The sequence below is a fragment of the Microtus pennsylvanicus genome, chromosome 12 (genome assembly GCF_037038515.1).
Source record: "Microtus pennsylvanicus isolate mMicPen1 chromosome 12, mMicPen1.hap1, whole genome shotgun sequence".
NCBI classification, from domain to species: Eukaryota; Metazoa; Chordata; class Mammalia; order Rodentia; family Cricetidae; genus Microtus; species Microtus pennsylvanicus.
The window spans coordinates 64951111-64967417 of NC_134590.1; the positions used below are offsets into that span (position 1 = coordinate 64951111).

The 16307-nt window shown below is 37.4% G+C and overlaps 1 protein-coding gene across 1 annotated transcript in view; it reads left to right on the plus strand.

Moving 5' to 3' along the window:
* The window catches only part of Morc2 (MORC family CW-type zinc finger 2), a 43641-nt gene that overhangs the window by 1534 nt on the left and 25800 nt on the right, over positions 1-16307 (plus strand). Inside the window, exons 3-6 of the mRNA XM_075944078.1 lie at positions 7455-7508; positions 8833-8867; positions 15576-15644; positions 16143-16233. Of these exons, the coding sequence (XP_075800193.1) occupies positions 7455-7508; positions 8833-8867; positions 15576-15644; positions 16143-16233 (249 nt within the window). The remainder of the gene's footprint in view (positions 1-7454; positions 7509-8832; positions 8868-15575; positions 15645-16142; positions 16234-16307) is intronic.

Below are 16307 nucleotides of genomic sequence, written 5' to 3' on the forward strand. Positions count from 1 at the left end.
GTCTCAAAAAACCAAAACAGAAAACAAAACAATACCAACTGCTCTCCCCCCACCCCAAAACCCAACCAAACAAACAAAAACTTCTGAAAAGGAAGTAATGAATTTTTGTCGTGGTTTTTTTTTTTTTTTTTTTTTTTTTTTTTTTTTTTTTTTTTTTAGCAGTGGCTTGTCTAATGCTGAGAGGTTTTATTTTGCATCATTTAGGAAGCTTTTTTTTTTTTAACTGAAGTGAATTGGTTTAGAGATGGTACTATATAGAGATTACCTTGGATACATTGCGAATCTGGAACCTAGGTCACTAATCAAAGATACTAACACAGCCTTTGGCTACACTTTCAGTGTTTTTTGTTTGTTTTGTTTTTTTGGTTTCTCAAGACAGGGTTTCTCTGTGCAACAGTGGAGCAAGGTGGCCTTGAATTTACAGAGATCCACCTGCCTCCCTGGAGCTAGGATTAAAGGTGTACACTACCACCGCCTGGCGTCAGTGTTCTTTATATTTAAACTACATATTAAGAACAAGCAGATGAAGGGCACTATTCAAAAGTTCATGGCTGATTGTGTGCTATAATGTCAGCACGCATCAGATTTCAATTTTGGACTGTCAGGGCAAATTTGGAGTTACAGATTTTAAGAAACTTGGAAGACCTTTGAAAATTGACCTTCAAAATCTGTCTTGTTCCAGCATCACTATTGACTTATGCAATAACAGGAGTATAAGCAATTCATTGCTTAAACTTACGGGTTGACCCTTATTCTTGTTTTGTGTTTGAGAAAACTGAGGCTCTAAGAGATTAAGTTGTTGCAGAGGCAAATTAACGGTACCCAGATTTGGCTACAGTGCTTAGTATTTTTAACCATTATGCAGTGCTGGCTGATGTTACCTTGAAGGTTTTGTTTTCTTGTCTATAAGGCAGAGGACTTAGCTTCCTGATCTATAAGTCTTTCATTTTGGTTTATTTTATTAAGCTTCTGAGTATTATGGATTATTAACAGTTTGTGGACACTGCCAAAGCAAAGAAGTAAACTGAGTTACTTGAATGAGTTGAATTGGAACTTGTGCTAGCATATCATTTGGAAACTCTGGAATTTCTTATCTGGATCACAGATTTGGTCTTTGAAATGAATCTGCTTGCTTTGAATGTGTCTAGTCTTACCTTAAGAAAATATTAACTGTACACCACACACAATGAGAATTCTTTTTTCTTTCACTTAGGCTTGTACTGTGTAGCCCAGGCTAGGCTTAATCCTCATGCTTCAACCTCTTGAGTGCTAAGGGCCACCACTCTGGGCCCTCAACTTAAGTTTTCTGTTAGTAACTAATTTTAAGAGGTTTTTTTTTGTTATTGTTTCTTTTGGTCATTATGATTTGATTGGAAGTTCATTATTAGAGAAAACTAAAATTTTAAAAAATTTTACATGTGTTAGAATCAGCTTCAGAGAAGGAAAGATCTTATGGTACCTGCTTTATTCTGTTAAAATCTTAAAAATGCCAGACAATTTTAGGTACTACACCAACAATATTAACTATATTTTGAATTGTGAAATAAAAACATTTTATTTATTTATTTACTTTGTATTAGGCTTGCAAGCAGAGCCTGGACTAGAGGAGTGGAAATTTTTGTGGTTTGGTGGAAAGCCTGTACTTAGAAACTCTCAAACTCTATATTTGAATGCTTCTTTTCTTGTGGCTTTTTTAAGCCTCAGTTTTGGTATTTTTTTTTTTCATTTGTAAGATGGAGATAATATAGTATTTGAGGATTATGCCAAATAACAATCAATTGGTGTTTATTCTTTATACTGTTTTACCTAGACTAAAACCTAATTGTAACCTGCTCATTGATGTTAGACATTAGACAATTTTTAAAAATTATTTTTTGTGTATGAGTGTTTTACCTGTATGTATGTAAATGTACCATGTGCATGCCTGATACGTTCCAAGTTCAGAAGAAGGCATCAGATTCCCTGGAACTGGAGTTAGGGGGTGGTTGTGAGCCACCATGTGGGAACTGGGAATTGAACCTGAGTCCTCTGCAAGAGCAACATGTGCTCTAAGCCACTGAGCCAGCCATCTTCAGTCCCTAGGCAGATACATTCAGAAGTATATATTGGAAAGAGTGAACAGGTCTTAATTGTTTTAAAAATTAGATCCTATGATACTTACTATTGATGGTTATTCTTGATTATAGCTGATAGTCTGGAAAAGAAATCTGGTTTCTTCTAATAGTGTACGCTGCTTTTTATGGGATTATGCAGGCTAGGGTTTCCACAGCAAAGGAGTTTTAAGCTCTTTGGTAGTTGTTTTCATGACTGCTAGTCTTGTTATAGTAGTGGTTCCTTTGGCATAAGAGGAATATGTTTTTAATTTAAGATTCGTATCTTAAGTCATTTGATATACTTTTATGTAGTCAGGTAATCAGAATGCTTAAGTATAAGGTGACTTTTTTTTTCTATTACTCTTGAAACATTCTGTGACTTACCTTTGGCATATGGTATTTCTGAGTGGTTTTCTCCATATGAGAAGTAAATGTACAGGGGGCCTATGAAGTCAGAGACTTGTGTTTCATATGATTTACAAGACTGCTGAAATGTAAGGCAATTATATTTGTATGCATACATGTATGTGCACACACACTTTTTGAATGTAAAATAACTCCACAATTTCTCAGCTTGAACTCACAGAGATCCCTGCTTGTCTCTATCTCCCCAGTACTAGGATGAAAGGCATGTGCCGCTAGCTTTTTTCTGTACTAATTATGGCAATTAACTATTATCAGCATATTCAGGAATTGAGCAAAAGCTCTCATTGTTATGAGCTTGTACAATTTTTTCTTTTAAATTCAGGTTGTCTACATAGAGAAACCATTTTCTTTACATAACAAGCAAATTTATGTTTGATTTTATTCTGGAAATGCTGAACTGCAAAACTATTTTGGATCACATATGGTTAAATCAATTGGAAGCATCAGAGTTTTAAGAACCTTTGTGTTTTCTCGATTAGTTGACTTCAGATAAGGTACAAATGATATTTAGGTCTGTGAAGTTTTTTTTTGTTTGTTTGGTTTTTTTTTAGAGATTTATTTATTATGTGTACAGTATTCTGCCTGCATTCCAGAAGAGGGCACCAGATATCATGGATGGTTGTGAGCCACCATGTGGTTGCTGGGAATTGAACTCAGGTCCTCTGGAAGAGAAGTCAGTGCACTTAACTACTGAGCTATCTCTCCAGCCCCCCTCTTTGTTTTCTTTTTTAAATTTGAAACAGGGTCTCTCTATGTAGCCCTGGCTGCCGCTGCCCTGGAACTCACTATATAGACCAGATAGACCAGGCTGGATTCAACTCACAGAGAACCGATCCACCTGCCTCTACCTGAGTGCTGGGATTAAAGGTGTACATCACCTTGCCTGACTTGAGAAATGTCTTTAAAAATATTTAATTATATCTCACATGCTAACCAGCAGCAAGTGTACCTTTTGAAATATTTGGCAAAAAAGGAACTTCATGCATTGTGTGTGTGTTTTATGATTTTTAAGGATTATTTAGAACAATGATGTCAACGTCTTTAAGCTCCATCTATCTCATGAGATTCTATTTTTTTCTGACCTTAACAGAAAGCCCTTTAATGATGTTTGCTACCATACAAAATACTCTAGCTACATTTAGTATCTATTAGGTTATCTGAAATATGTGTGTATAAAATACTAATGATACTGCTAGTAATGAGATTTGAAATTTTTTTCTTAGCTCTTATATGTACAAAGCACATTCCTGAACTTGACATAGAGTACAGTGAGATTTTAGCCAGAAGTGCTGCATGCTTGTCCTTTTAATAGCCTCTTAATAGATTCTCAATGTCTCATTTTTTATATGAAACAGTTGGAAGTACATAGTGCTTTTTTACAGTTTTTTTGTTCTTGTGGCAAAGGATGTTATTATTGTCTCCATAATTCTTATTTACAGTTTTATAATCAGAAGCCATAAACCTTTTCCTTCCTTCCTTCTTTCCTTCTTTCCTTCTTTCCTTCTTTCCTTCTTTCCTTCCTTCCTTCCTTCCTTCCTTCCTTCCTTCCTTCCTTCCTTCCTTCCTTCCTTCCTTCCTTTCTTCCTTCCTTTCTTTTTAAATAAGGTTTCTTGTAGCCAGGGCTAATAACCTTAAACTTGATAAGTAGCCAAGAATCACCTTGAACTGATAATCTTGCCTTCACCTCTGAGTTCTAGGACTTTAGGCTTATACTACAAACCTAGTTTTATGTTGTACATGTTAGTCAAGCACCTTACCAACTGAGTTACTTGCCCAGCCTAGAAACGTCATTTTCTTTTAAGCCAGAAGAATTTGAGCTCTGTTTTATATGCAACATTCCGATGCAAGTTATACTCGTATTCTTAGTCTAGTATGCTTTTATTACCATACATCAGGGTTGGTTTTTTTTTTTTTTGAGATTCACTGACTTACGTTAAAAATATGTTCATAAGCGAGGTGCATGTCTTTAATACTATCACTTGGGGTACAAAGGCAGGCGGATCTCTTAGTTCAAGGCCAACCAGATATACACAGAGAAACCCTGTCTCGAAAAACCAGAAGAAAACAAAAACAATAAAAACATGTTCTTGTTTAAATAAATGAAAATGATTAAAAATAGAGTTTCTAGTTTATATTTCTACACACCAGTCTGGATTGTATATAAAACTAATTTGATGTAATTTTATGACTTACATCAGAACAGAAGATGACTGAAAGCTTGAGAATAAATATTAGATTACCTACTTTAAAAAAAATTCAGTCTCTGTAAGAGACTGTCAGAACTTTCCAGTGCTGACTGTGTTTTCAAGTCATCATGGTATGGGGTAGTTTTCAACTGCAGTGATTGCATCTCAGAGAAACCTTAGTAGCTGTGACACAGCCACTGCTCAAAGTAGAGTCCCCACAAGAATTCTGTTCTAAAGATAATCTAGCTATATAGCCTAGGCTTACCTAAAACTTGTTATTGTCCCTCAGCTTTATGGAATTACAGTTGTGTGCCATCATGCCTAACTGTAGATTGACTTTTTTGTCTTATGTACTAGGGATCTAACATGGTATGCAAGTGCTCAGATGCTGAGTTATGTCCTCTGTCTCTAGATTGACTTTTTTGTTTGTTTTTCAAGACAAGGTTTCTCTGTATAACAGTTCTGACTGTCCTGGAACTCACTCTATAGACCAGGCTGGCCTCAAACTCACAGATCTGCCTACCTCTGCATCCCAAGTGCTAGGATTAAATGCATGTACCACCACCACTCAGATTGGCTTTTAATTAACATTATCTATAACAATTCATTTTAATTTTCCAACCTGCCTCTTTGTGTATCTGCCTGCTTGTTTGCCTGTCTCTCTCTCTCTCTCTCTCTCTCTCTCTCTCTCTCTCTCTCTCTCTCTCTTCCCCCCCCCCCCCTTGAGGATTAAATCTAACACCTATGCATGCTAGACAGATACTGTGCCACAGACCTGTATCACCAGCCCTCTCCCTATATCAGTGGTTTCCAACCTTCCTAATGCTGTGACTCGTTAATACAGTTCCTCATGTTGTGGTGATAAAATTATTTTTGTTGCTACTTAATAATTGTAATTTTGCTACTGATATGAATTGTAATATAAATATTTTTGGAAATAGAGTATTACCAAAGGAGCTGTGAGCTACAGGTTGAGAACCACTGCCCTATACAGATATGGAGTGGAGTACATGGGGCATTTTTTTATCCAACTGATAGTTTGGCAAATTTAAAGCAATAATTTCGAGGGACTGGAGAGATGGCTCAGAGGTTAAGAGCACTGACAGTTCTTCCAGAGGACCTGAGTTCAATTCCCAGCACCCACATGGTGACTCATGACCATCTGGCTTCTGGCCTGGAGGTATACATGCAATCAGAACACTATATACATAGTTAAGTCATTTTTTTAAAAAAAGTAAAAATTTTGAAAATCACTTAAATTTTTCTTTTTTTGATAATATCTTGCTACATAGTCCAGGCAGGCCTTGAGTTCTTCATCTTACTACCTTTTGGATGATGTCATTATAGGGTCTTGGGATTTCAGGCATTGCTATCATAACTGTGAACACTCAAATATTTGTAATAAAGAGATGACTTTTTAAGGCAAGGTTTCTATTAGAAGTTTGATTCTTCCATGTCAGGTACTTAACATTTGGATTTTATCTGGAAGAATTTGAGCTTCATTCCATAAGTGATAAAACGTCTGCATTTTGCTGCAACATCTTTCTTGGTCCTACTGCCTTTGGATTAGCAATAGATATATTCACTGATCTCATGGGAGAAAATGTCTTTCTAGAATTCTAGGAAGAGGTAGTTTTATTTATTAAAAGTTTACAGTTTAAAAAACAAGCTGAAGAATAACCTTCAAGAAAATCAGTTTTCCTGGACAGTTAGAGTTTTTATAAACAAATGGTTCACAGTTTAAAACAATATCGTAAGTGGTCAGAGATCCTAAATGCTGGGTACTAGTGTTATATTTCAATCTAAATGTTTAGAAAATGCCATTTTGATTATTGACTAAACATGAAAAAGCAAGAAAAAATTTATGAGAGTTGATTATAGTTTGTGTCTATAACTTTGTATTACCTTTAAAAATCAAGCCGATTTTGTGGATGGTTCTATATCGACCTGTTCCTCTTTATAGTTAGTGAAGACTGTTGTAGGAAATTGTACACCTTAAGAAAGTGTAAATTGAGCATACCTGTGTGTGAGCTGTCCCAGGGAAAAGAGGAGACGCATGGGTTTTGTGCAGCTTGTAAGTGAAATCCCCTCTTCTCAGAGCAGGAGGTAGCGCAGATCATTTCAACTTCCCCAGATGTTGGCTAAAACCAGGTATTTGACTAAGATCCTTAAAAAATTGTAAGAAATTCTCCTGCAAGGGTAAGAAGACCATTTGGTATGGTCTTCCGGGTGTCCAAGGAAAAAATAACTTTTTAAGTGGAGGCTTCAGTGATTATTTCCTGGAAGCTTCTAAAAGTTTGGGTTTTGTGAACATACCTGTCATTATTCAGAACTCAAGATACTTACTTGTAAAGATGTATGTTTATAATTGCTTACAATTCCTCCTGTGCAGAAACCGACAGCTGGTTAAATCAATGAAAGATAAAATAGAGGCATTTTTTTCTAGGCTATTACTCTTTTTTTCATACTATCACTACTTTTAATAGTACATGTAAAAATTTCAAGGTTCTTTAAGGTGGGTTTTCAATTAAAAATAGGAAAAGTAAACATTTCTGAGTAAATGGCAGGGCTTGATTTGTGGGGAATCAGCTCTAGAAAGGCTTGTGTTATGGAGTTTATATTTAGTAGTTCCATCAGTGATGCACATGTGGATTTTAGATGTTTTCTAAACCTTTTAAATGTTTATAACCTTAAGACTCATAGCTCAGGTCATAATTCTTTTGTTAACTCTTAAAATGTATTATTTCAGAACCACTCATGAATTCTTGTTTGGTGCTCTTGCTGAACTGGTTGATAATGCAAGGTATGTAGTCTTCAAGCCTCTTAATTGCTTAGAGGGAGAGCTTTATGGATCATCATGACTTTTGCTCTCTGATGACTTGAGAGAAAGATGTTTTTGTTGTATATGTTGCAGCTCCTAAGAGACTCGTTAGCAAAAAGTATTTTTATTATCACAGTATTTGACACTTTCTTGATTACCTTAAATTCATTCATTGCTCTTTGTGTTCCAACCTAAAAATAGGAAACTTACCACTTCCAAACCACCTTCCCTTGTGTATCAGCATCTGATAATTGTGAGAAGTAGGGAATTAAGATAGGAACTGGAGAGTCAAACTAATTGGACACATAGAGTATTAGTTTGTGTTGCCAAGACACTGTACTGCTGAATGTCTTTAAAACTAGGCCAGATTTGTGCATCTTTCCCCAAATAGTTATTTTATTACAAGTGACTACTCTTTAATCAGTATCTTCCATTGTGGGTTTTTTTCTTATTTTGAAACAGGACCTCACTCTGGCTGGCCTGGTAACCACTGTGTTGACTAGGCTAATTAACGTTTACTTTACAGAGATCTGCTGACCTCTTCCTCTTATAGTTATATTAACAAAATATTGTCTTGGTTTTAGTGTAAACTCTAAAATTTAGATACTTATTGACTAGTGTTGACATAATGAAGGAAGAAGAGGGTAAGAGTTGATAGTAGAATTTGAAACTTCCTCAGTTAGTGAATTTACTTGTAATTTCTAATGTCTGTACAACTGTTAGTATACTGTATACTGTTAGTACTTTTTGTGTTTTTGAGACAGGCCTTACTATACAGCCCAAAGTCCTCCTGCCTCAGTCTTTTGAGTGTGGCTATTATAGATGTGTGTTACCATACTTTACTTTTATTATTGCTTTTGTTGCTATATTCTTGTTACCTGCTCATGGAAATGTACTAGATCACACATTATTTAACTACAATCCTACATCTGGCCGCTTCTCCTTCAGAGGAAGTCACTGCTAGTTTAGCAGACAATGAAAGATTAATTTCCTCAGTCAAAGTGAGCTTGGAGATACCAGCATGTATGAGACTCTTAAAACTGTACCCAGGTTCTGTGTGTCATGCATCTTAATAAATTTGGAGTGCTTGAAATATTTCATAGATATGTCAGGAAAATTTTGTGGTCAAGTATAAAAACAAAACTTTAATATATATATTTAAATATATGCATATATTTACTATATCTGAATTGTTCATAGCTTGAACAATTCAAAATAATATGCATTACTCTTAAAATACTGTGTATTTTGCTGGTTGATACTTTAAATTCTCATCTATATCTCAGATTTTTTTTTCCTTTTGCAGAGATGCTGATGCCACCAGAATAGACATTTATGCTGGTAAGCCAGACTTTAGATCTTTTATTGCCTAAGAAGTGAGTGGGAAATAACTGGCTTCTGGAGCCTGGAGATGACAGAATTTCTTCATGCTCTAGGTAGAAATGGGGCAGATCCGACCACATATGTCTTAGAACCCAGGAGCTTTAAGAGGGTGCTGGAATAGAGTAGTGGGAAGTACAATGATCCAGTGTTAGTCATCTTTCTGGAAGACAGGGTCTTGTTGAAATTAATCCTTCACTACTCCTGGTAACAGGTTTTTCCCTGGAAAGTTGCTGGTGTCAGTTGCAGAAAATTGCTGGTAATTGGTTTATAGAGATGCTGAGATCATGTGTTAGGCTTTTCTAGAGTAATAGAACTTACAGAATGAATCACACACACTATATATATATATAGTGAGAGAGGATATATATAAAAAGGGGATTTATTAGAATGACTTACAGGCTTCAGTCCAACTAATCCAACAATAGCTAGCTGTGAATAGCGTATCCAAGAACCCAGTAGTTGCTCAATCCACAAGGCTGGATGTCTCAACTAGTCTTCAGTACATGCTGGAATCCCAAAGAGGTAGGCTCCAATGCCAGTGAAGGAATGGATGGGCTAGCAAGGTAGAGGCAAGCAAAGAGCAAGAGCTTCCATCTTTCATGTCCTTATATAGGCTTCCAGCAGAAAGTGTGGCCCAGATTAAAAGGTGTATTTTCCTGCCTTGAGATCCAGATCAAGGCATGTGTCTTCCTTCCTCAAAGGTCCAGATAAGAAATGAATCCACCCACTTCAAATCAAGCAGAAAATCTCTCACAAGTGTACCCTCCATTTCTAGATTCCACTTAATTCCAGATGTAGTCAAGTTGACAACCAAGAATAGTCATCACAAGTCCACTCCTTGTCAACTTGACATACACTCATATCTTTTTTTTTTTTTTTTTTTTTTTTGGTTTTTCGAGACAGGGTTTCTCTGTAGCTTTGGAGCCTGTCCTGGAACTCGCTCTGTAGACCAGGCTGGTCTCGAACTCACAGATCCGCCTGCCTCTGCCTCCCGAGTGCTGGGATTAAAGGCGTGCGCATATCTCTTTATGCTGTAATTTTTTCTAAATGGAGACAATAACCAGGTCATAATAATGCCTAAATATAATGTAATTATCCCACATATAATTAGAAACACATTATATATTTAACCAGGTCATAATTATGCCTAACTTGATATAACTATCCATTGTATAACCACAAATGCATTATAAATCTAGAATAGGTGACAGTGTCCCTTGGGAGGCATTCTTTTAGTATCTCAAACTTATATCACGAGAAGGAAAGTGAAAGAAAACACAAATACCTGCATAAACACATTTTTAACAAAATACAATACTCATGTCAACTATGATCCTTGTTTCTGTTACTGGTCATGTGACCTTAGCTCTATTTCCTCCACCCTTGCAAGCATCTCAGCAGGTCTTGGTTCTTTTCCTGGAGGAGGAAAGGCAGAAAAGGCAAATCCATAGCCAGAATAAGCATCTACTCTAGTAAGGACAAAGTGTTCTTTCTATGGAGGAAATGGTCCAATGTAGTCAACGTGTCACCAGGTGGTCTGGTCACCCTGGGGAATGGTTCTGTATCTGGGGCTCAGTGATTGTCTCTGCTGTTTTCATATCTGGCTCTCAGCAAGCAGTAGCTGTAGCCAAGTCACTTGGTGAGTTGCGGTCCATGTTGAGCCCATGTATAACCTTCATCACTGCCACCATGGCCGCTTTGTTCATTGATCCCATTGGTCAATGACAGGAATGGCTGAGGAAAGAGGCTACTGTCCACAGAACGGGTCATCCTATCTACTTGATTATTGAGCTTCTCAGCAGAAGTCACTTTTTGATGAGCATTTACATGGGACACAAGTATCTTCACATCCTTTGCCCATTTGGAGAGATCTATGCACATACATCCTCCCCAGATGTTTTTCTCACCTAGTTCCATGATTCTTTCCAAGTCCCTGACCATCTAGCCAATCCATTGGCTCTAAGCCCATGAATCAGTAAATAATCGCACATCTGGCCATTTCTCCTTCAGATGAAGGATTAATTTCCTTGGTCAAAGGTGAAATAGGCAGTATTTCAAGGGGTGCTACTGAGGGTACTACTTCCTGAGGTGAGGAAAAAAAAAAACCTCGAGAATCTGAGAATTCAAAGTTCTCAGCCTCAGTAGGTTCCTCCCATACATCTCCACTCCAAGTTACAGGATCCCAGTTTCCACCAGCTAATGCCCTTCCTTTAACTGTGGATACCATCCATCTGAGGCTGGAACTTGAGTTTTCTCTGTAATTCAGCCTTATAATGAGGGCTTCAGCTTGATTTTCTACAACTTGAGTTCTGTGGCTGCTGGACAGAAGATTCTCTTCTAGGCCACACTTAGAAACTTTTAGACTGTTTTTGTGCATCTAGAACTGGTCAGTTTTATCACTAAAATTCTGAGGTACTAGAAGTTGATTGGTTTTTGTCACAGAGCTCATCCCTATCCTTTGTCAGTTCATCCAGAGATAAATTAAGCAACCAACCAGCATGATCATTTCCTTTATTTTTCTCCAAACTGTCTAAAGTTTCACATACAGAGTCCCCAAATTCTTTCCCACTCACAATTGGTGAACCAGGATAATCTAAAGCATTTATCTCACTATATGGTTCATACCATGGGCTTTCAATATTCTTTGAATTCCCAGGAGAAGGGATAATTGGAGAGGCTTCAGTAACTGTAGGTGCTAGCAAATTGAAAAAGCCTGTTACAGATACTTAAAAGATTCATCCTTACACTTTTGTTGTTCTAGAGCCAGATTTGGTACTAAAATTTGTAATTAGGGTTCTCTAGAGTAACAGAACTTATGAAATGAATCTCTACATATAAAAAGGGGATTTATTAGAGTGACTTACAGGTTTCAGTCAAACTAATCTAACAGATGCTGACTATCTAAGAATCCAGTAGTTGCTCAGTGCACAAGGCTGGGTGTCTCAGCTAGTCTTCAGTACACGCTGGATCCCAATGAGGTAGGCTTCAATGCCAGTGAAGAAATGGATGGGCGCGCAAGGTGGGGGCAAGCAGACTATGATATAGAGAGCTTCCTTCTTCCTGCCCTGTAGAGGTTTCCAATAGAAGGTGTGGCTCAGATTAAAGGTGTATCTTCCTGCCAGATCAAGGCACCTGTCTTCCTTCCTCAAAGGTCCAGATAAGAAGTGAATCTACTCACTTCAAACCAAGCAGAAAATCCCTCACAGATCTACTCTCCATTGCTGGATTCCAGTTAATTCCTGATGTAGTCAAGTTGACAATAGCCATTATAAAACATCTTTTTGAAATGTTAGGCTTAAAACTGGATGCTGTGACATCCTCTATTGTTTGCTCAGTTGGTTTTACTTTTATATTGTAAGATCATCTTTGTCCTAGAGTTACGGTGACAGTGACAGAGTTTTTAGTTATTGTCAATTGGCTTTTTATTTGTTTTCTGCCCATTCAATATTTATAGCAATACCTTTTTGATCATTTTGATCCTAAAAACTTGAACAAGGAAATAGAAGACAATTCTTCAACTCAATTTGGCTAATGTGATATATTTTATTGACATTCTTTTCTAAATCTGAAAGATTTTCGGTCATATTTTGAGCATATGCTCAAAAAAAGTTTGTTTATGTGGAATATACAGTTTTGAAAGTCTTTGTTTATGTGGAATATACAGTTACTAGATAACCCTCTTCATGGATTCATTTGATAAGTGGAAATAAACACAGAACCTCTAGTTTTGTATTGTTAGGAAGATTCTCTAGATAAGACAAAGGACTTAGAGTAAATTATTTTGGAGAAAAAAGAAAATATAATGCCTACATATCAGCTATTCACCAAAATTCTGAAAGCTACCTGTAGAAAAGGCTGCCAAAGTGGTAGAAATGCTTTGGATTTTTTGTTGTTGTTGTTTGTTGTTTTTGGGCTTTTAGACAGAGACACGCTATGTAACTTTCTAATCTTAGAGGAAAGTAAGAGGAAAAAGTTATTGTAAGACTTGAACATGATGATTGCTAAATCTCCTAGATGGTGCCACCTTTCCAGGCCATAGCTGAGTGTGCATGCAGGAGTGCTGGCAGTTACCTCTCAAAGAAACTGACTATTCACATCATTACCCAGAAGATAAAGAAACATGAGCCTCCACTTCAAGTGATGTTGAAGGAATATATCCTCATAGTGGTCTTTCTAAGAAGTTATAAAGAAAAGATCTCCTTTATTCCCTTCTACCATCTTCATTGGGTAAATTTTAGCAAGGAAATTTAAGAAAGTTAGGTTATAAAAGGAGCGCTCAGTGTGCTTTTTATTTGTTTTGGGGAAAGTTCGGAGGATGAGATGAGGCCTTTGCTCTCAGAACCTAATACCTAATTAAAGAAATGCCACACTACAAATGGTTACAGATGAACAGATAAACAGTCAAGACAGTAAGAAACTGGGTACTGTAGCACTTGCTGTTAATCCTTAACAGGAGGTAGAGAGGCAGGAGGATCAGTTTACTCTCATCTTGACTATTTGGGGAGTTCAAGGCCAACCTGAACTCTTATGGTTTTATAGTACTGAATGAAGAACTTACTTTAAAAATATCTCTCTCTCTCTCTCTCTCTCTCTCTCTCTCTCTCTCTCTCTCTCTCTCTCTGTCTCTCTGCGCATGTGCATGCGCACATATGCCACATGTGGGGGGTATACATGGAGGCAAGAAGAGAGCATTAGATCCTCTAGAATTGAAGTTACAGGTGGTTTTGGGCAACTCAGTATGGTTCTTGGTGACTGAACTTGGGTCTTCTGCAAAAAAGAGTATATGCTCTTAACCACTGAGTCATCTCTGTAGTTCCATAAAACAAAAACAAAAAGCCAGACAAAAAAGAAGCTTTGAGATAAATCCTTGAACTAGGAGAACTTGAACCCACAGTTGAAGCAATGACTGCTGAAATAGCCTGACTCCTTTACCCTAACACAGGCCTAGGAAGTCAGCTCAAGGGATTTCAGTGGTCTTGGGAACTTTTCAAGTGGCATTTGGCTCAAAACAGTTTTTAGATCCCAAGAGAGTCTCGATAATTTTCTGACAGTATACAACAAATGTCTCTGGGCAGGTGCTAGGACGCTGCTGCCACATGCTCTGTCCCTTATCTATTGTGAGTCTCTATTTGACTGTTTCTTATAGACGGAACTTGGGAAGCTTTTAATACTTTAAAAACAAGAACAACAAAAAACTCTGCTGGCCACATTTCACTTGGATGAGCTAGATTTTGATAAGAAGTGCTGCCTTAGGAGAAATGTTCTCATCTACTAGGATCTTCTAGAAGAGCCTCACTCTGGACCTTTGAAGAGGCATTTGTTCAGCCTCCTGAACATTGAGAGATACTTATAAGTCCCTGTGATTTATGGCCCATCTAAAATAGTATTTTAATTTGCATTAGTTTGTTTATTTAGCAGAGTGCAGTCATGACTCATTTAGTTTTACCCTGTGGGGGGAAAAAGCATTTAAAACAGATTTGTCAGGATAGATAATTGTACAAAGTGAACTGAAGCTTGGACTCTAGGAACTAGGCTCCCAAGTAGCCTTGGGCCTTGACCTTATATTATTTTACACAGCTTCTTCTTTTTTAGTAGATGTGTTACTTTTATTCTTGTGCTGAGCAGTGGACCATGAACAACATCTGTACTGGGGAGGTTGATGTTAGTGGTTCTTTACATGGTTTGTTTGGGTCTCCTGCTTCAGTTTCCGCCTCACTCCCTTTTCTGTTTGATATCTACATATCTGATTCCAAGACTAGTTTTCCCATTGTTTACATAGTCTTCACTGAATTAAAAGGCACCTTGAAAATTAGTATAGCCTTTTTCCTTATTTGAGAATCTTTACTCTATTGTTGCTACTTGCTATGAGTTACCATATGGTGCTCGTATAAGAATGGAGGCCACAGTCTTGTGTCATGTTTCCTTTTTGTTGGCTAGGAATCCCTGACAAAACTGTGCTGAATATTATTGCTAAAGTTCTGTAATTCTTACTAGGCAGGTCTATCCCAGAACTAAGAACCACTTGCTGAATCTTGTGTCATTTCGCTTTTCAAGGGCCCATATCTAGGAGGGGATATGACAGATATACAGATAGCTCACAATCTGCAGTTAGTCTAGAGGTGATAGTATATAAACATAGTAATTAATCTTTATGTGGCAACTGCCACCATTGTGCTTATTACTACATGTTGCATTGTTGAATGTTACCTCAGACGTAGATCACAAAGGAAGGTACCCTGTTGAGTTTGAACAGTTGATAAGGTATAATACATAATAGATTACTTAAATGACTTGGGGTCCATGATGTTGGACAGATGTAAAAGGATATCATGTTGATATATAAAAAGGTATATAGAAAAATAGATATGATATATAAGAAAGAAAGATATAAAAGATATGCATATTCAGTGATCTTGAATGTTAAGTACTGGTCTCTTCTAATAGATTCTCTGAAGCCTTGTTGTGAATTAGAAAGCACTAGAGGAGCTTCATGTCCTCAAGAGCCCTGAAGTTTAACTCACACTAGCTTAGTAGTACTATTAGGAGAAACTAGATTTGAACTAACCCATCCTTTTATACCCGGCTTCACTTTGGTTCACTTTCTGTACCCAGGTTGTGGCCCTGTAAGTGGTAACAGCCCAGTAATGGCAGCTGCTTCTTTTACAGAAAGGCGGGATGACCTTCGAGGAGGATTTATGCTTTGCTTTTTGGATGATGGAGCAGGAATGGATCCAAGTAAGTGGTTATGGTGACTGTTTTCTTTTTCAGAACATAACAATTTACTGTCAAAGGTGCTTTTCTGTGACCTCTCTGTTGTGGCTAGATGATCCACCTAGGGAATGAGAAGTTGTTGCAACATCTCGGGCTTTATTACACTGTGTGTTTGCTGGGTCTTGTCTTAACATAGGAGGTGTTTGGACAACACGGAATGTCAATCTGAAATCAGTTAGATTACCTGTCTCTTGACAATGTGTTTATCAGCTTGCACAACATCCTGGAGCCGTCACTTCTGAGACTTCTTCCCCTGAAACTGTTCACCATGTTCTAGTAACAACACAGGGCACTGTGGTGGTATTGATGGACTAGGCAAGGATTACTTTCTTACTGGCTTTCCTTCGAGAGAGGTTATGTTGGCACAGAGCCTTGCTTATATTTAACATGACTCACATCTCTAGCTTTGAGAAGTCTGGGGAAGAAATGCTAACTTTTTATTTCTCTTATCTACCACTTGAGGTGATGCTGCCAGTGTGATCCAGTTTGGGAAGTCGGCCAAACGAACTCCTGAGTCCACCCAAATTGGGCAGTATGGCAATGGATTAAAATCGTATGTATATTGAAAGCCTGCTGTAGGGCTGAACACAAAATCACATGATGTGCTCTTGCTGTTCATCCCTTTGT